The sequence below is a fragment of the Bombus fervidus genome, chromosome 6 (genome assembly GCF_041682495.2).
Source record: "Bombus fervidus isolate BK054 chromosome 6, iyBomFerv1, whole genome shotgun sequence".
NCBI classification, from domain to species: Eukaryota; Metazoa; Arthropoda; class Insecta; order Hymenoptera; family Apidae; genus Bombus; species Bombus fervidus.
Genome location: NC_091522.1, coordinates 17,475,137 through 17,493,827, shown reverse-complemented (window position 1 = coordinate 17,493,827; position 18,691 = coordinate 17,475,137). Strand labels below are relative to the sequence as shown.

The following is an 18,691-nucleotide window of genomic DNA, read 5'->3' as shown; positions in this document are numbered from 1 at the left end:
CATTTCAATCGATAAAAACATGTAAAACAAAATCGTTCTCGAATGTAACGTTCGACATAAATAAGGAGAAATATCTTTCAGTAATTGCGTATGATTGTGTTTATCGATAATGACGTAAAACTACAATCGCACATCAAACTAAGTACAAAGTCCAATCTAAGTAATTACAAGAATAATTTTACGAGTAGTTGAAGAACCTATAAATTTGTATTCTGTTGTCAGCAGTAAATATTTTGTAAGATTATACTTTAGGAAAATGTAAAAATGCAATATTACAAAAGAACAATTCGCCTTTGTTGACAACGCTTCAAAGAATAACTGTCTTTTAGAACACAGTTCCATAACAATCAATCCTTATGATGACTTAATACCTGCGAGGGCCGTAAACGAAATATATTGATTTAAATGACCACTATAATAATACTTTCTAAATGTGATTATCATATGATACTACTTGTGGAACAAATAATAAAAATATATGTTTATTACTTCTCTTATAATGCAAAAATGAAGTCTTCCTGTATGCGCCGATAAAGTAGTCTTCCTGAATTCGTTTGTCTTTAAATTATTCTTTATTCTATCGAGTCTTGTTACATGTTTTCGGGAGCCCATAATTTGAACGTTCGATCGTACGAACTAGTCCCGATGAATTTATGATCGGGAGAAATATCGACGGACATAACTTTACCATCGTGACCTGGTAACGTTTTAAGTGGTTGCCAGGTCTTATTTGACCATATTTTCGCAGTATTGTCGTACGATGCTGTGACTAGGTATTGTCCTTCTATCCTTTGGTATTTCACGTCTGATAGTAAATTTGTGTGCGCAGGTATCGTATACACGCAAGATCTCTTTCGTAAATCCCATATCTTAGAAGTATTATCTTCGCTCGCTGTTGCTATGTGAAATCCATTCGGGGAGAAATCGATACCAAAGATAGATTTCAAATGACCCTCCATAAACATAATGCACCGTCCTGTGCGAAGATCCCACACACGACCGAAAGAGTCATGACCGCCTGTGGCGCTTACACTACCATCACCTTGAAAACTATAGACCAACATTGTTTTTAACACATTGTTTTTTGTCATTGAAAACATATACAATTTTAGGTATGTTACCTAATACAATGCACAGCTCTGGCATGACCTTCCTGATGTAAGACTTCTGCTTGCTGTTCCAAATCCCAAAGTCTCCAAGATGCATCATAGCAACATGTCCCAAGAAATCTACCAGATGGATGAAAAGCTAGCCTTGAAACTCTGTGCGGTTCGTGTCCTTCGACTTCAGCTAAGGGTTCCTCCCCAGATCCACCACTCCACAACTTTACTGTTCCTATACACATAGTGAATGTTAGAATAGTATTTACCATGTATATCATAAAATTTTGGTACAATAAATATACCATCCGAAGCGCAAGATGCTAACACACAAGTCTGTCCAGATTTTTCTCCTACCACCTCTTCAGTAATAGTAGCTTTTGGATGAAAAACAATGCAGCCAACATTACAAGTGTGTCCTTTAAGTGTTCTTAACAAAGTACAGTCAGGTACAGACCATATTTTACACAAGCCTGACCATGAAGCTGTAGCGAGCAATTTGGAATTTGGACTGAACTGACAGAAAGAAATTGGCCTAGTATCTCCAATTTGAGAACAATAAATTGTCAAAGCTTGTAACTTTTTCAGAAGCTCTTGACGGCGTGCTGTACGCGTAGCTGTAGGCAACTCCAAATCCTGCCTTGCCTTACCCAATCTCGCCTTTGCTCTGGGCAATGAATACGCTATTGAATAAATAAAAATATCACACAGATAAACAATAAAAGACAAAAAGACTAGAAACAATATATTTTAGGCTCACTAGCAATCCAAGAACGTGCTATTTGGAGTGACTCTGGCCCTTCGTGATACCATGTTGTTTCTGTGTCTCTCTCAATCGGATGGGACGGTTTCTCCTCCTCTTCGTGTTTCTTTTTAATTGCATCTTCACCCAAATTGGCCAATAATTCCCTCAGTCTTGTTCTCCTATCTGCAGGTCCTTCACCAAAAAGACAAATAGGCTCATCCAATTGTCTCAAATTTTTCTTTACTTCGGAATCATCAGTGGACACGTTGATTTGACGAGCTTTCTTTCTACGTTCAAATTCTTCTAAGAGAGCTTGTCTATCTTTAGACATCTCATCTTCGAGTTCCATATATTCATTTGATATATGAATGTTTCCCAAAGTAGTTGTAGCATTATTAGCATTATCTCCCAAATTTGTGATACTTTTTTCTTCTTCAGAAGATTCAGCCGCAGCAACCAATCTAGCACGCTCTGCTTCTTCGAGGGATCCATAATGAACAGTCTTTTGCTTCTTAACATAAACCAAATCCTCGTCATCTGACATTTTAGACAATTACTTATTATAGACAGAAGCTGTAGAAAACAATACAAAATTAATAACACTATATGGTTTCTTAACCTCGTAAAATAATTTAAATATAATCTATATTACATAGAAAGTGTACGAAATTATGCTTCTAAGGTATGATGTTCTATGTGGGTTAAACAGAAATTATACACCAAAATAAATGCAATAATAGCTAGAACTTATTAGAACCTATTAACTGTCAAGCAAGCAACATGTATACTTCAAATAATTCAAACACTAACATATCCAAGATAGAAAACAACAATCGATAACATTTCTTTTCGTTCAAATCGACTTGTATCGAGATATCGATATTCAAATGACTGCAGCTATCTCATTTTACATTGTCAGTTATAAATTTATACATATAATTTATACACAAATAGTCATAAATGTATATAAAATCTTGATGGAGAATAATGGGAATATAAGCGGGACATAACACATAAATGGGAATCTTTGAACTAACCTAAAATTTAAGGACAAATATTCTGATTGGTTGAACGCGTAGGATATAAAATTATAAGAATACTTTATTTATAAATATTTATACTTACCTAAGTAATTCTGTGTAGTATAATGAGATCGTAAATTAAAGTACATATGTATTAAATGACACAAACTAATGAACACATAAATGGAGATATAAGGATGTCTCTTGGGACAACACGGGACAAAAGATGGAACGGCGGGAAGTAACGCTCGTATCGCTCACCGACACACATTTATGTATTTACTTGTATACGTGACACTTACGATTGTAGAGAATCTATCAAAAACAACCAATCAAAACTACATTCTTTGCACATATTTTACATGCACTTTGAATCTCATAAAGAACATTTGTGAGATGGCATTAATTTATAAATATATAAATGTTTAGTATATAAAATATATAAAATTAGTTAATATATGAAATTTTATTATATAATATATCTATTCTATAGTAAATTATATTGTATTATTAAAAGGGTTCCTAAAATTATATTGTTCTAGAACCTACTATAGTCTTTAAACTAGATGTTACAAAAACCTTTTTCAATGTATTATAAAGGACACAATTCGGAATTGACATTGCATGGATTTTAATATGATTCGAGATTCGTATTTCTCTATAAATACTGATTAGTCTTTTGAAATAACTACAATATTCAACTTTATAACCTCATTCAACCGTTTTCACTGTGCTCTATGTATAACTTCAGACAAAAAAACAAGCATTTAATATCTAAAAAGCAAACTCCCTGAAGGGTTGATAAGCATCTAAGACTTGGTGAAACCTTGGTGTAAACATAGATTTATATGATGGGTTCTGTGTCTTTCACCATTACTTTATCGATTTACACATCTTATTAGGAAGTTCTTTGAAATAGAAAATTCCATCGTTGAAAATATTGTTGGCCCTGAAAAGGGCCGTTTGTTTGTAGACGAGGTGTTGCAGTAAGAGAAATTAACCACCAAAACCATAAAGAGTTCTTCCTTGACGTTTCAAGGCGTAAACTACGTCCATAGCCGTCACGGTTTTCCTCTTGGCGTGTTCAGTGTAAGTTACGGCGTCTCGGATAACGTTTTCCAAGAACACCTTCAATACACCACGCGTTTCTTCGTAAATCAATCCAGAAATACGCTTCACACCGCCACGACGAGCAAGACGACGGATGGCTGGCTTGGTGATACCTTGGATGTTATCACGCAAAACCTTTCTATGGCGCTTTGCTCCTCCTTTTCCCAATCCTTTTCCTCCCTTACCGCGACCAGTCATTGCGAAACTTGAACAGTATCAGAGAAACAGCGACCACTGAGTGGATGTTTGATGCTCCTGGCACCGTGCTTTTATGCTTACGGTTGCGCACTCCCCCGCCAGTCCGCGTTCGGCCAATCAAAAGCCTTCTTCTAGTAACAGCATCGCATACAAGGGGGAGCTACTTCGGTCGAAAGCCGCATATATTACATTGAATGTGAATTTTTTTAGAATTAAACTTCTCCTCAATTTATTGATTTGTTGTAAGGTGACCACTCTAAAATTATGAAACTCTAGAATGAGATAGACATCAGAGAATACGCACTCACAATACCCATGAGGATTACAAACATTATCCTCAAATAGTTCTAATAGGTCAGACAAAAGACTGTAATTGATAGGCCTGTAAATTACCAATAAGGAGCCTATCTTTACCTGGCTTCGGGATCGGAATGATTGTCGTGGCATCCCAACTGGTTGAAAAATACATCCTCCTTAGAGAGGCTCGGTAAATATAATAAACATATATCATCTAATGAGAAACATGTGTCAAGAAGTTTTCCGGGACAGTGTCAAAGCCAGTAACTTTTTTTATGATTCAACTCGCTGAAGTGCTGAGCAATGATACCAGTGGAAATAAACCCAATAGGCACATCATAATGACTGGAAAAAGACCCATAGGTTTCCCGGATCATTAGTTAACTTACTGATGATTAAGAGATTTCTGAGGGACTGTTCACCGCACGGCTATGATCATCGGTAAAATATTTCGGTAAAAGAACACTAGCACGCAGATTACGCAGCGGAAAAATCAATGTTCTGTTTAAAAATCGAAATTTAGGTAGTTCAAATCAAATATATTTTACGATTCATTTTTATTTTTTATGAAATCCCCTACTTCGGTCCCCTACAGAGAACAGAACATCTGCGTCAAACATCTGCTCCACGTCCTTTATATGCAAAATCCGGTTTTTGTCCGGTTACTTTTACTCTTTCCTAAAAAAATCATCCTTTACTTCTATCCTAACCCTGGTAAAATTTTTGTCTCGAAATTAGGTTTAATTTTTAACGAAACTTAAAACATTGCTTTATCGTCAACTGCAGAAATGTACCGTGTAAAAGAGGAAACATTTAAGCTTGAAACAATAAATAAAAAGTGAACAGGCTGTGACTTCCGTCTGTGATCGTTGACTGTGGGTATTGTATCTTTAAACTAAACGTCATTTGGCATATTAAAACAATTGCTAAATAGCCGGAATGGATTAGAAGGATACTCTAACTCCATAATCATAAATTTAAGCATTGAAGTTAAAATGATATTAGTTCTTGTTGAATTACTAAAGGACGTAGAACGCTTCTTGAATTTTTTCTATATGGCTCTCCATCTTGTCTGCTACGTTGTATTACTTGATTATGGCATTTCCGCTCTGTTGTGGTAGAGGGGCTTCTTGAAGGTATGGTTTTTTGAAACTCACATACTTAATTTTCTGTTCTTTAATGGGTGCAAAGACTACTAAGAATTTTGTATTTATTGTATTTATACAGTAATGCCGAAACGGTATCGAGTGTGTGTTCAATGAACACACCGTTTGCCATTCCACTGAGAACCAAATGTCCCTTGCGAATCACTGCTCTGCATCGAATGAATTCTATGAATATATGAATGTATACGATGTGCACGTATCAGTCACTCTTTTTTTTCTTTTTGTGCTTTTTCTCCTAGTTATTATTAATGCGGTGCCCGAGATATTTGTAATTTCCTTTAAAACTCACATTATGCCTGGAAGATTATTGTTTAAATATTGCTTGACCAGTAGGTTTTTAAATTTAGCACGAGTAAAGACAAGAAAATGTTTCAAAAACCTGCAAGCCTGAATCAAATGGAAGTGATTATGATAAGGAATATGTTTGATTGTTTCAAACGAAAATTCGAACATTATTATTTACTATGAAGTTTGTCAGTGGATCAGTTTATCCTGATTTCTAGTTAGAGTATTTCTAGTTAATTCTTGTACGTATATCTTAATATTTACGATGCTGCCATCTGCCTCTTCATATATATAATTGCAGATACTGTAACCACGCGTAATTATTTTTATATGTATATTTTATATGTATATGTAAATACATAGATTTTTATGTCTGATTGAAATTAGACTACCTTTTTCCATTAATGGATATAACTATTTTGATTAAGTCACACGATTTCCTTTTGTACTAGGTATTTATACCAATCTTATACCAACTCTTAATGGTATTATCTATTCTTAAATATTTTCAAACTTAGATTCATTTGTTAAAATTTTTAATCCATCACAGCCACAAGTACATTTGCCTGAATATAAATAAAATAAAACAGGCAGAAATAGAATAGAAGCTTTGTTGTGCTAACGGTCGCACAGTTCCCCTTCCAGACCGACACTCGACCAATCAAACGCCGGCAGCCGGTTGTTGCATCACATAAAAGTGGGAACTTTCAAGCAGGGAGAGTATTCTACGCTTTGTCATAACGTTGAACGCATCGCTGTATTCTCCCGCGACTTAAAAAAAATGGCTCGTACCAAGCAGACTGCTCGTAAATCAACTGGTGGAAAGGCTCCACGTAAGCAGTTGGCCACCAAGGCTGCTCGTAAGAGTGCCCCGGCTACCGGTGGAGTGAAGAAACCTCATCGCTACAGGCCTGGAACTGTCGCTCTTCGTGAAATCCGAAGATACCAAAAGAGCACCGAACTGCTGATCAGAAAGTTGCCATTCCAACGTCTGGTTCGTGAAATCGCTCAAGATTTCAAGACCGATCTGAGATTCCAGAGCTCTGCTGTCATGGCTTTGCAAGAAGCTAGCGAAGCTTATCTCGTTGGTCTTTTCGAAGATACCAATCTGTGCGCAATCCATGCTAAACGTGTTACCATCATGCCAAAAGACATTCAGTTGGCCCGCCGTATTCGAGGAGAGAGAGCCTAAACAGCCTATCTGTTCTTTTACTATAAACAATCGGCCCTTTTTAGGGCCAAAATTTTCTTCAATATAGGAACTTGAGGTTTTCGACTGCGTTCTTAAGATAATCATTACTTTATTTCATCGTGAAAAAGGTCCCCGTACAATTTCCGATACTTTGACCTGTTATTCTTAAAACTAACGGTATAAAATATAATACACGTGGCTTAAGATTTCAGGTGTTTGCTTCTGCTTTTCTTAAAATTAAGATTCTGGACTTATGGATATTTATTATTAGTGAAATTTTCTACCAAAGGTTTTAGGCGGACATACTACTGTTTCCCACACAGAATGGGCAACATCTGTGTTAGGCCTCTGCCCCCTTTTGCGTTAGGTAACATGACCCTCCGTCGATGTTTGTCTATAGCTCCTCTATCTAACATAACCTTTTATCCTTTTTACAGATTCCTGAAATTTTTATGAATTCAGGTGAAATAAAATGAATAAAAACACTAAGTTTTGCTTTGCATTACTTCCATGGCTTGTTTTTTGTCAGAGATTATGATGTTAGGCTCAGAAATACATATATCGATTCCAATGTGTATTATGTACAGCTACGAAGTACTTTCGTTTGAAAAGGTTTTGTAATCTGTAAAAAGACTATTTGTGTTCCAATGAGTTTGCTTCGATATTTAGCTAGCCATTTGGAACCATTTTTAAACTAGAAAGTTTTGAACAGATAACAATATGTAGGTACTTGTTCTCGGAAATGAGGACTGGTTTTCATGTATAGACCAGGATTAAGTATGAGTCATCACATTTGATACAGTTTGGAATTGGTAAGGGATACGATAGTAGAAAAAAGTTTAATGTATAGGCAGGCTAACCAAACTTCAACTATATAACCTGAACGACATCAAAGTGTCAAATGAATATGGAAGGAAAATATAGAAGAATTGAATTCCTAAGTTCAATTCCAAAATATATCTGTAGAATGCTCTTTTTAACTTATAAACTTTCAATTTTAGTACATTATCGAAGATAATGTAAATACCCATTCCAATTCTTAAATATTAGCTCCACTGCTTAACATCGCAAGAAAAGTAGATTATAATTGAAAAATATTTATAAAAAGAAATACAATAGCTAAAGACTTTCTTCTTAAATAATGTTCGCGATAAGGTCTTGACTTGAGATATCACTGCATTAGACTAGACAAACCAAGACATGATTGAGGAAAGGTAGCACTGTATTCTGCATTACTTATGAAACCCGTAACGGTAGCAAAAACATGTATATTATAAATTATACGAAAAGTCATGGTATTGAAATAACCTCATAACATGCGATTTCCATTTCATAATTAAAGAAAAGTTTGATGCTAACAATTAATATATAACGTAAATAATCAAACCTAAATACTTTATATTCACTACGCGATTCATTTATGAATGACTCGAATGTTAAGTTGTCAATGCAATAAACGTGTTTTATGTTATACTCATTATATAGTCCGAGGAAGTCTCTTTTACTCACAAATCGTGTGAGAACTTCTAGGTGACGATATGACAAACATTCCCTGTCCACACCATCCAAAATGCATTCAGATTTTTTATAATCAATAAATATAAAAAGAATGGGTAGTATATTATTCATATCTAACATGCAGTTATAGGTTATAAAGTTATGAATTAGCTTTCGACTTCTACAACTTTATTATCGAATATATATTAAAAACTAAAACATAGAGACAGAATCTACATACTGATAAATATTTATTTTTAGAAAATACGTTTATATTTGCCTCATTGAAATGCAGTAAAAAGATTAAAATTATACAAATAAAATATTTGTATAAATCTAAAACGTCCACTTCTCTAATTCCTTGTAGCATAATCTAGATAAGATAATGTATCCCTTCAGAGTGCAGTTACATTACACTCATTCACCACGTTGATTGTATTTGTCTGAAAAAAATACTGACATCAGTCTTATCCGAATCATGTCTGAGAATTAGATATGTAATAAATAGTGTGCATCATTTATATATAAAAAGAACTTTTCTGTGTCTTATGAGTATCTAACATTTAATCATCGTGATTAGAAAATTTTTAAAATGTTCGATTGTTATAAATGTCATTGTCCATGGACAAAAGCGTAACGTCCTATAGTAATATACTTTTGTGATTAATTCTGCGTTATTTTTTATGAAAAAACCTGCTGGCTTCTACCTTAATATGCAGCACATGGTGTGTCCACGTCTGCTGTTTTGGCGGGAACCGGTCGATAGTGCAGGGTAGAGAGGTTATGCAGCAGCGCTTCCCTGTTAGATTCCCTAGTACCTTGACCAATCATACAGCATGGTTGGAAACATAATGGTTTAAAACTCACTGCCTTTTTTGTACTTCTGGACAAAGGTCTAAACATAACTTATAGTTACGTCTATAAGTTGTCTATAGAAGTTCATGAAATACGAAGTATATGAAATCATATGAAATCAAGTATATGAACAATGTTTTCAAGAATCAATATATATCAATCAACATATATACCGTTATGTACTTTTTCATATTTAAACCAATAAACAGAATAAAATTTTTAACTGTGATAAAAACCTCGATGAGAATTTATGGGTATTTTGTTTCTAATGGATAGAAAACGGGGATTGTTCCTTGTAAAAAATATTTAGTGGCCCTGAAAAGGGCCATTTGGATTTAAAGGGCAATGTAATTTGAAAATAATTATTTTTTTGCTGGGGATTTAACTGCTTTTGGTGCAGCTGCTTTCTTGGGTTTAGGTGTTTTAGTCTTGGCCGCTGGTGCTTTGGCGGTCTTCTTAGCTTTCGACATGCTCTTGGCTTCGCTGGCAGCTTTTGGTTTTGCAACGGCCACCTTGGATGCACTCTTCTTCGCTGGTGCCGGTTTCTTTTCAACTGCAGCTTTTTTAGGCGATGCCGGCTTCTTAGCAGGAGCAGTTTTCTTCGAGACGGTCTTCTTCTCGACAGATTGTACCTTTTTTGGTGCGGCTTTCTTGGCTGGGTGAGGAACCTTCTTGGTCTTAGAAGTCTCACTTTTTCCAGTAGATAACTTGAAAGATCCAGACGCTCCTTTGCCTTTTGTTTGGACGACAGTTCCAGATGTCACGGCAGATTTCAAGTACCTCTTAATGAACGGGGCAAATTTCTCTCCGTCGACTTTGTAAGTGGAGGCAATGTATTTTTTGATAGCTTGGAGAGACGATCCTTTACGATCCTTCAACTCCTTAATGGCAGCGTTGACCATTTCTGAAGTTGGTGGATGAGACGCCTTTTCACGTTGCGTTTTCGACTTACTTTTAGACGACTTCTTTGCCGGCGTAGATGGATTCTCGGCAGCCTCAACTGCGGTACTATTAGAATTCGCTTTATCTTCCATTTTTGTGGAAATACTTTAACACAAACCGAATTGTTATACGAAGTGCCTGAAGGTATCTAAACCAACAATGATGCTCTTGGTATGATAGTTAGCTTTCGTGGCAGCGCGTGTTCTTTCTTAAGCGCGGACCATGGAGAGAGTCTCACCCAATATGTCGGATGCCGCGATTCCGTGACAGCGAAGAAGCGGTAAATATACCTTCACTTTCAACCTTTGTTTTTCCATATTATACGCATGTTAATGAACAATAGTTGCGCAAATATATAGCTACGTGTTTGTAGTTTTATTTGTTTATTGATTTTCGGCTGTATTTACTTGTTCAACGGAAATATTGCGCCGTTCGACGAAGTCCGTCTTTTCGGTGCGATAGGACATCGTATAGAAAAAGTTAAAAATCTAAACATTTACATGAAAATTGGCATAATACTTATATAGAAAATCATAAAAAAAGGACTGCTGCTAATTTATATTCAATTATTTTTATCCTACCTGTAATGGATCGTTAAAAAACTTGCTTGATATTCGATCGCTTAGTGATGTACAACGTGAACCACGAATGTTCTATCGTTGGATTAATATCAATTCCCATGGATGTGTGAAATATTCGGTTTATATGCCTAGAATGAATTTTTATTATGTCTTTCATAATTTTAGTATTCTCAAATGAGGATTCACGACATTTGTCTTTATTTAACTTGTTTTATTTGGTATTCTTGCCTTGATGAGAATCGCGATAGCGTGTATAAGGAATCTACCATTCAATATGTGAGTTGCAAATACTAATATCAAAATATTTTCATGAAATCGTTTACTTTGCATTTGTAATTCATTTTACTATAAATTAAGTTTCATCTGAGAAATTTAATCACAATTTTATACGAAAACGTAACGGCTCTATATGGAATAACATTTTTTTCCTATAGAAAAGCATAAGTATTATTGTTTCATGTTGTATATTCTATATAGTATATTTGCTATAAAAATATTTCTACTTATGTAATAGTTCAATTAATATTTATTCAAGTATACTCTATGCATACATATATATATATATACACACACACACACACACACACACATATATATGTATTTTAAACATACTTAGCAAGTCTTGTCTTTTGCTCTACCACAGAGTACTATACATAGTACATTATACAGAATACAAAAATCTTGAAGTTCTTTTGTATAAACTTAACGATTTTTTTGCTATTAACATTTCGTTAAAAATGCGAATAATAACTACGTGATATTCATATGGTATCCATTGCTCTATGCTTTCAACTGTTAGTGTATTATTGAGAAAAATATGGTATATCAGTTACAATTTGTATCATAGTATGTTTTACTTTGAACATTAACAAATGTTATTACGTTAACAAACAACTCGGAACAACAATAAAGATGTTTTCAAAAGTATTTTATTTATAAAACATGATAAGAAAGTTTATGATCTGAGTCAGAACTTGAGGGAGACATGTAAACGACAAGACACGTCATCATTGATTCGTTTGTTGCATTTCATGAAGAATTTTCTGCATTCTATCATTTGGGAAAAGATAATACAACCCTAACTTGAGTATTTATCCATGCGTTAAATAACAGTAATAACAGTGTTTAATATTTAAGTGTTATTATTTCTTATTATTTATGCATTATCTTTCTGCACATCAGTTTGCCCGTTCATCAAAAAATTTAAGTATGGAGGGCACGCGAAAGGTTGTATGTTATGACATCTGGTGTAAGAAATTTCTACTTTGGTTGCCAAAATTTTGAAAAACAAGTAACGCGTAACAGCAGGTGTACTAGTAATATAGGTTAAACAATATATATTTACCGTATAATTTCTCAAGCAATATATATTATTTAAAAATATTTTGTTGCTATATTCTTCCCTCAGAAATAGTCTTTTCTTAAGTGAACCAATCAAATTTCGTATTGGCAAACGTCTGTGACTCCATCTATACGGAAGCCATTTCTATAATGGTTCATCAATGTTGTTTTCAAAATAAGTATTAATAGTAAATAAATGTCATCCATTAACTAAGAAATTTGTTACACGTGTCTCTTTTATAAATAAGTAGCATTATCTACTAATATAACAATTTCCTACGTAGGAAACTGTAATAAAATTAATAATTCCGAATATCATGTGATTTTCATACTTTTAACACGTTCGGTGTGGTCGGTCTTTCGCTTCCGAAGATAACTATTACGATTAAAGCGCAGAAAAGATAGTCTTTTCTAATAATTTATAATATTGTTCTAAATGACGAATTAATCAACGTTTCTCTTTCCTCTTCATTAAAATAATTCTTACGTATGATTATTTGAAAAAGTTTTTGCTGTAAACTTCGTACAGCATAGGTAATGATCCCGTTAACGGATGTAAATAAAATGCATGCATATGTATGTATGTTATAATTTTTATCATATCAAAGTAACATGTAATAGTTGAGAGTAAGAAAATAGAATTCTAACCTAAAATTCGGTATTATAGTATACTGATTGTACTAGTAATACTGCCATTGAATTTATTTTTATTATAGTCAATTTAGTACTTTTATATCTCTGCTAACTCCTTTATATTCTCAAAGTTATTGACCGGAATTTTCTAATTTTTCTTAAAAACATAAAAGTATTCAGAAGTAAAATATTTAGTAAATTTACATCATTGATCGCCACATTGAATGTTTCTCAGATATGAACTGCGCAAGTCAAACAGTCGCAAAACACCGCGGAAAACAATTAGAAAAATAGCCTGCATATTTTCTACAAACTTTTTATTATATTATTAAAACGACATGGTTGGAATACGAATGCAATCTTGCATTTGAAAAATTATAAATTAAATACTACACAATCGTAAAATAGTTTCTCACTAAATTATTGGATAACAAAAATATTTATAAACAAAATGTATTCGTGCTACCATATTCTACGTTGTATTACAGTGTACAGAATGATTCGAAACTATTATGAAAAGTATATCAAAATAATGCAGTTATGAACCAAGTTGTTTAACGTTATTATAAAATTGTTGGCCCTGAAAAGGGCCGATGATTATATTTTTGCAGGGCGCTACACCGCTTACTTTGAGCTGGTATACTTAGTGACAGCTTTAGTTCCTTCAGAAACGGCGTGCTTAGCCAATTCACCAGGTAACAAAAGCCTGACAGCAGTTTGAATTTCCCGAGACGTGATCGTAGATCTCTTGTTGTAATGTGCTAAGCGTGAAGCTTCGGCAGCGATGCGCTCAAAAACATCATTTACGAAACTGTTCATGATGCTCATGGCTTTACTGGAAATACCAGTATCAGGATGGACCTGCTTCAACACTTTATAGATGTAGATAGCATAGCTTTCCTTCCTCCTCCTCTTCTTCTTCTTATCAGACTTACTGATATTTTTTTGAGCTTTACCAGCTTTCTTCACAGCTTTTCCACTAGCTTTCGGTGGCATCTTCGAACTTGCTTCGTAGACTTGAAGTACACTCGACAGTTGTGACTATTCGAGACTGAATGTCGAACTCCGATCATGGCTTCTTATATATCCAGAAACACGCCGACACCAGCGCACCAATGGCGTGCGAGCTCGCACGCCATTGGTCCGCTTGAGTTCGTAACGGTCGGCCTAATAAAGGCAGAGCTGTAAAGAAAACGGAATATTTCTCTCTCACATCTGTTGGAGTGCATTTGTGATACTCCAAGTTTAACGTAAAACATGTCTGGCCGCGGTAAAGGTGGAAAAGCCAAGGGAAAGGCAAAATCTCGTTCGAACAGAGCTGGCCTGCAATTCCCTGTTGGTCGTATTCATAGGCTTCTTCGTAAAGGAAATTACGCTGAGCGCGTTGGTGCTGGGGCACCTGTGTACTTGGCGGCCGTTATGGAGTACTTGGCGGCTGAAGTACTGGAATTGGCGGGAAATGCCGCTCGTGATAACAAGAAGACGAGAATTATTCCACGACATCTTCAACTCGCCATCCGTAATGACGAAGAATTGAATAAATTGCTCTCTGGTGTTACCATCGCTCAAGGTGGTGTCTTACCGAATATCCAGGCAGTTTTGCTGCCTAAGAAGACCGAAAAGAAGGCTTAATAATATACTCATAATTATAAATGGTCCTTTTCAGGACCACAAAATATTTCATTACGAAGGAATTCTTTTGCGTTCATAATTTAGTAGAATGCGTCTAATGTTTAATATTTTTTTTAATCTTAGCATGAAGCAATCAGTAAAAGTACATAGTTTAGAAGAAACTTTTTACCATAAATTTTGCTACACATATTGTGAAACAGCTGGAGAATTCTATTTATGTAAGATGTGTTCGAAAATTGTGTTCAAGCGGGAACGAGGTGATCCATATATACAATGATATAAAAAGAAAAATTTTTTCATTTAACAATGCGTTCACGAAGTCAATTTTGAAAACTTGTCATATATAGTTGAACTTGGCTAATTACCGATCGGATATGACTAAACAATCAATAAGAGGTTATTCCACATATGAAAATGAATTATAAATTACAAACAAAATATTTCTGTCTACGAACATTTTCAAGAAAATAGAGGGCATACTTTATAATACCCTTAACTTAAGGCTGAAGGCATAAATCATACTATTTTATCTTTCTAAGACTCATAGTACAAATACAGAAAACCAAACGGTACTTTAACGGACACTGTAAACCTTTTCGTGTATCCTTATAATACTTTAAAAGATTTCACTAAAAAACTACGATTCTAAAATATTTTCAGTTCAAGAACAGTTCGTGCTATCATTCAATAATCTAGTTTACTACATCGCTAGCTATATGTTTGGTACATTCTCTATTTTATACTGTACATTTTAAATCATGTCTTAGGCGTTTCTAGAAATTATAAGTCACGTCGAGAAAGCTAAAGAAAAAAGCTTGAGATACAGTGTATCATCTGAAAGTGAAGCTTAGGAACAGAAAATCGCAAAATCAGTCAATAATAAACTACGCACGAGAAGTATTCCAATTAGGATATTTATAGAATCTTAAGAAGGTACCGTAGTTAAAATTGTGCGAAGCGAGACATAACTTTGTATTCGTGAAAAATTGAACCTAACTGTAATTTTAAAAAATTTTAGAAAGTTTAGGATGAGTAGTAAATTATCCCTCAAGGAGTGGTAGTCACAGATACAATGAATGCCTTTGTTTCGTGCACAAAGGATGGACAGATGGGATAGATGTTTTGTTCTTTATAGGGAACCGTGCCTATTTCAAATTCTGATAGTAGAATACTTCAGCATCAATTTATATGTCTATTCAAAATTCTAGTTGTGAAATATTCTATTGAAAGAACTAAATTCTAAATGCTTCTGCACTTTAAATTATATAAGTGTATTATTACTCTTTATATTACTTATCGAACAAACTTAATGCAACCATCGACAGAATTGAATACTGTTTTTTTCTCAATATCTAATCGTACTTCTGATGCGGTAAACAGAAAAGATAAGACGAGATATATCTGTTAAGAGACATTCATATGAAATTTTTTACTTTCCCGACAATAACTTATGAATAGAATAGTCCGACATGGTATTTTACGGTAATAATATAAAACTTTTAGAGAAAGAGAAAGTAGTAAAAAATTTTACGAGTACGGTGGAAAATTGGAAGCAGCCTGGAAAAGTTCCTATATTGAAGAGAATTTTGGTCCTAAAAAGGACCGATTGTTTAGATAAGAAATGGTTAGGTTAATTGTTTAGGCTCTCTCTCCTCGAATACGGCGGGCCAACTGAATGTCTTTTGGCATGATGGTAACACGTTTAGCATGGATTGCGCACAGATTGGTATCTTCGAAAAGACCAACGAGATAAGCTTCGCTAGCTTCTTGCAAAGCCATGACAGCGGAGCTCTGGAATCTCAGATCGGTCTTGAAATCTTGAGCGATTTCACGAACCAGACGTTGGAATGGCAACTTTCTGATCAGCAGTTCGGTGCTCTTTTGGTATCTTCGGATTTCACGAAGAGCGACAGTTCCAGGCCTGTAGCGATGAGGTTTCTTCACTCCACCGGTAGCCGGGGCACTCTTACGAGCAGCCTTGGTGGCCAACTGCTTACGTGGAGCCTTTCCACCAGTTGATTTACGAGCAGTCTGCTTGGTACGAGCCATTTTTTTAAGTCGCGGGAGAATATAGCGATGCGCTCACCGTTATGATAAAGCGTGGAATACTCTCCCTGCTTGAAAGTTCCCACTTTTATGTGATGCAACAACCGGCTGCTGGCTTTTGATTGGTCGAGTGTCGGTCTGGAAGGGGATCTGTGCGACCGTGAGCATAAAAGCACGGTGCCAGCGTCGTGAAACATCCACTCAGTGGTCGCTGTTTCTTTGATACTGATCAAGTTGCATAATGACTGGTCGCGGTAAGGGAGGAAAAGGATTGGGAAAAGGGGGAGCAAAGCGTCATAGAAAGGTTTTGCGTGATAACATCCAAGGTATCACCAAGCCAGCCATCCGTCGTCTTGCTCGTCGTGGCGGTGTGAAGCGTATTTCTGGATTGATTTACGAAGAAACGCGTGGTGTATTGAAGGTGTTCTTGGAAAACGTTATCCGAGACGCTGTAACTTACACTGAACACGCCAAGAGGAAAACCGTGACGGCTATGGACGTAGTCTACGCCTTGAAACGTCAAGGAAGAACTCTCTACGGGTTTGGTGGTTAATTTCTCCTGCCGCAGGCACCTCTTTACAATCAAACGGTCCTTATCAGGACCAACAATATTTACGACGATGGAATTTTCTGTTTCAAAGAATTCGCTGTGAAATTTGATAGAGCACTGGTGAATTTCCCAATCGCTCATCCTTTACATATTTTGCGCCGATTTTATTTGTCACAAGCTTTAATACTCTTTTGAAGTGGCGGTATCACCGAGATATATATAGTTTTATTGAATTATCTTTCGGAATCTATGCTTGTGTTGCGAAAGAAATAAAAATGTTTCTTTGGACTTGCATATTTGTAATGAAAAACCTAACCTATAAAGCTTCTCCATACATTCAACTTTTCAGATTGATAGTTTTCTAAGCTTATTGAAATTTAAAAATTATTTAAGAATGAAGAATTATGTAATTTTTCAATCCCTAGACATTACCCTCTAGAATTCAGCTAGTTAGATTCAGCTAGAATCAAACATACGATAATCATTTATTATTCACGTTACAGTATCACGTCAGAATAATTTACTTATAATTCTTAATAAGAATTGATTGTAAATTACTTCCAAATAAAAAAAATAAATTTTGTCAATCCCAAAATTTACGCTATTTCACGTTTGAGAAAGATTGAAAGTTTTCTTTACAGACTGTGTGTACAGATCACTTTTCTGTTTCACTCATGCACTATTGAACTGTTCTTAGTTACAGAATATAAACATATTTATATGTCAATTTATAAAAAAATATATATGTATGTGCCGTTAATAGAGGAAACGGGATACAAAATACACTTTAACAGAGAAATATGCATTTTTAATATTGCTATGGACACGAAATGTTCTGTATTTCTCGAAGATGTATAAAAACCTGAATATGCGGGCGAAAAGTTCACAATGGATGTTAAGTATATTTTCAATGGGGATATCCTTTACTTCTAGCTCTAAAATAAGACGAATTTATCATGGTTATTGTGGTTATTGTTAGCTATGATAAAGACAAACGTTAAAGCAAATAACAGGTTCACTCAAGAAATCACTGAGTAAATATTTTTAAATTAACATTCAAAACTCTGGGTGAATATAGAAAGTGAGTGAGTGAGTGAGTGAGCGAGTGAGTGAGTGAGTGAGTGAGCGAGTGAGTCAGTGAGTGAGTCAGTGAGTGAGTGAGTGAGCGAGCGAGTGAGTGAGTGTGTGTATGTGTGTGTTTATATGTATCTTATTAGTAATGTAATATAATTTATTGCATTGTGTCTTCATGAAGATAAATTATGAACCGATTTTACTCCAATATTTAAGGAAATATGTACAATGTTATATACCCGTTAAATTAATCAAAGATTTAAGAATAATATTCATTCCCATGTTTCAATTTGGAACACTGTCATTAATGCTTCAATGAGGAAGTAATTCTTTTAGAAATATTCATTTATAAAACTGCATACCAAAATATGTAAACTCATTTCTAGCATTCATGATAGTTATTCTACAATAACAATTTTTCCGGA

The 18,691-nt window shown here is 34.9% G+C and overlaps 8 protein-coding genes across 9 annotated transcripts; 3 read left to right on the top strand and 5 right to left on the bottom strand.

The window, feature by feature from the left end:
- Positions 1–549: 549 nt before the first annotated feature.
- On the bottom strand, positions 550–3,074 carry U4-u6-60k (U4-U6 small nuclear riboprotein factor 60K). 2 transcript variants are annotated; one of them, XM_072006028.1, is made up of 5 exons: positions 2,971–3,074; positions 1,861–2,418; positions 1,406–1,783; positions 1,122–1,335; positions 550–1,050 (listed from the first exon to the last, which is right to left on the bottom strand). In XM_072006028.1, the coding sequence occupies exons 2-5, from the start codon at positions 2,387–2,389 to the stop codon at positions 591–593; spliced, it is 1,581 nt and encodes a 526-aa protein (XP_071862129.1). In that variant the 5' UTR covers positions 2,390–2,418; positions 2,971–3,074; the 3' UTR covers positions 550–590. The 2 variants fall into 2 exon arrangements, with proteins under 2 accessions (XP_071862129.1, XP_071862128.1); XM_072006027.1 differs by lacking the exon at positions 2,971–3,074 and adding an exon at positions 2,498–2,841.
- Positions 3,075–3,807: 733 nt separating this feature from the next.
- On the bottom strand, positions 3,808–4,251 carry LOC139988078 (histone H4). The gene has a single exon (XM_072005046.1). The coding sequence runs from the start codon at positions 4,173–4,175 to the stop codon at positions 3,864–3,866; it is 312 nt and encodes a 103-aa protein (XP_071861147.1). The 5' UTR covers positions 4,176–4,251; the 3' UTR covers positions 3,808–3,863.
- A 2,389-nt stretch (positions 4,252–6,640) lies between these two features.
- On the top strand, positions 6,641–7,167 carry LOC139988060 (histone H3). The gene has a single exon (XM_072004997.1). The coding sequence runs from the start codon at positions 6,705–6,707 to the stop codon at positions 7,113–7,115; it is 411 nt and encodes a 136-aa protein (XP_071861098.1). The 5' UTR covers positions 6,641–6,704; the 3' UTR covers positions 7,116–7,167.
- A 2,605-nt stretch (positions 7,168–9,772) lies between these two features.
- Positions 9,773–10,602, bottom strand: LOC139987943 (uncharacterized). Its single transcript, XM_072004773.1, has one exon. The coding sequence runs from the start codon at positions 10,499–10,501 to the stop codon at positions 9,830–9,832; it is 672 nt and encodes a 223-aa protein (XP_071860874.1). The 5' UTR covers positions 10,502–10,602; the 3' UTR covers positions 9,773–9,829.
- A 2,933-nt stretch (positions 10,603–13,535) lies between these two features.
- On the bottom strand, positions 13,536–14,025 carry LOC139987992 (histone H2B). Its single transcript, XM_072004868.1, has one exon. It carries the CDS (start codon positions 13,958–13,960, stop codon positions 13,589–13,591), a length of 372 nt encoding a protein of 123 aa, XP_071860969.1. The 5' UTR covers positions 13,961–14,025; the 3' UTR covers positions 13,536–13,588.
- A 122-nt stretch (positions 14,026–14,147) lies between these two features.
- Positions 14,148–14,640, top strand: LOC139987991 (histone H2A). The gene has a single exon (XM_072004867.1). The coding sequence runs from the start codon at positions 14,222–14,224 to the stop codon at positions 14,594–14,596; it is 375 nt and encodes a 124-aa protein (XP_071860968.1). The 5' UTR covers positions 14,148–14,221; the 3' UTR covers positions 14,597–14,640.
- A 1,524-nt stretch (positions 14,641–16,164) lies between these two features.
- On the bottom strand, positions 16,165–16,678 carry LOC139988039 (histone H3). Its single transcript, XM_072004959.1, has one exon. The coding sequence runs from the start codon at positions 16,643–16,645 to the stop codon at positions 16,235–16,237; it is 411 nt and encodes a 136-aa protein (XP_071861060.1). The 5' UTR covers positions 16,646–16,678; the 3' UTR covers positions 16,165–16,234.
- Positions 16,679–16,823: 145 nt separating this feature from the next.
- LOC139988042 (histone H4) lies at positions 16,824–17,251 on the top strand. Its single transcript, XM_072004963.1, has one exon. The coding sequence runs from the start codon at positions 16,884–16,886 to the stop codon at positions 17,193–17,195; it is 312 nt and encodes a 103-aa protein (XP_071861064.1). The 5' UTR covers positions 16,824–16,883; the 3' UTR covers positions 17,196–17,251.
- Positions 17,252–18,691: the final 1,440 nt, after the last annotated feature.

What these genes read in the sequence shown, in the direction of transcription:
- LOC139987992 (XM_072004868.1), bottom strand. Translation starts at nt 13,960, where the DNA reads ATGCCACCGAAAGCTAGTGGAAAAGCTGTGAAGAAAGCTGGTAAAGCT.
- LOC139988060 (XM_072004997.1), top strand. Translation starts at nt 6,705, where the DNA reads ATGGCTCGTACCAAGCAGACTGCTCGTAAATCAACTGGTGGAAAGGCT.
- LOC139988078 (XM_072005046.1), bottom strand. Translation starts at nt 4,175, where the DNA reads ATGACTGGTCGCGGTAAGGGAGGAAAAGGATTGGGAAAAGGAGGAGCA.
- LOC139988039 (XM_072004959.1), bottom strand. Translation starts at nt 16,645, where the DNA reads ATGGCTCGTACCAAGCAGACTGCTCGTAAATCAACTGGTGGAAAGGCT.
- LOC139987943 (XM_072004773.1), bottom strand. Translation starts at nt 10,501, where the DNA reads ATGGAAGATAAAGCGAATTCTAATAGTACCGCAGTTGAGGCTGCCGAG.
- LOC139987991 (XM_072004867.1), top strand. Translation starts at nt 14,222, where the DNA reads ATGTCTGGCCGCGGTAAAGGTGGAAAAGCCAAGGGAAAGGCAAAATCT.
- LOC139988042 (XM_072004963.1), top strand. Translation starts at nt 16,884, where the DNA reads ATGACTGGTCGCGGTAAGGGAGGAAAAGGATTGGGAAAAGGGGGAGCA.
- U4-u6-60k (XM_072006028.1), bottom strand. Translation starts at nt 2,389, where the DNA reads ATGTCAGATGACGAGGATTTGGTTTATGTTAAGAAGCAAAAGACTGTT. An exon ending in AGCACGTTCTTGGATTGCTA is followed by an intron (nt 1,784 to 1,860) that starts GTGAGCCTAAAA and finishes TTTATTCAATAG; the next exon opens with CGTATTCATTGCCCAGAGCA. An exon ending in AGCATCTTGCGCTTCGGATG is followed by an intron (nt 1,336 to 1,405) that starts GTATATTTATTG and finishes CTATGTGTATAG; the next exon opens with GAACAGTAAAGTTGTGGAGT.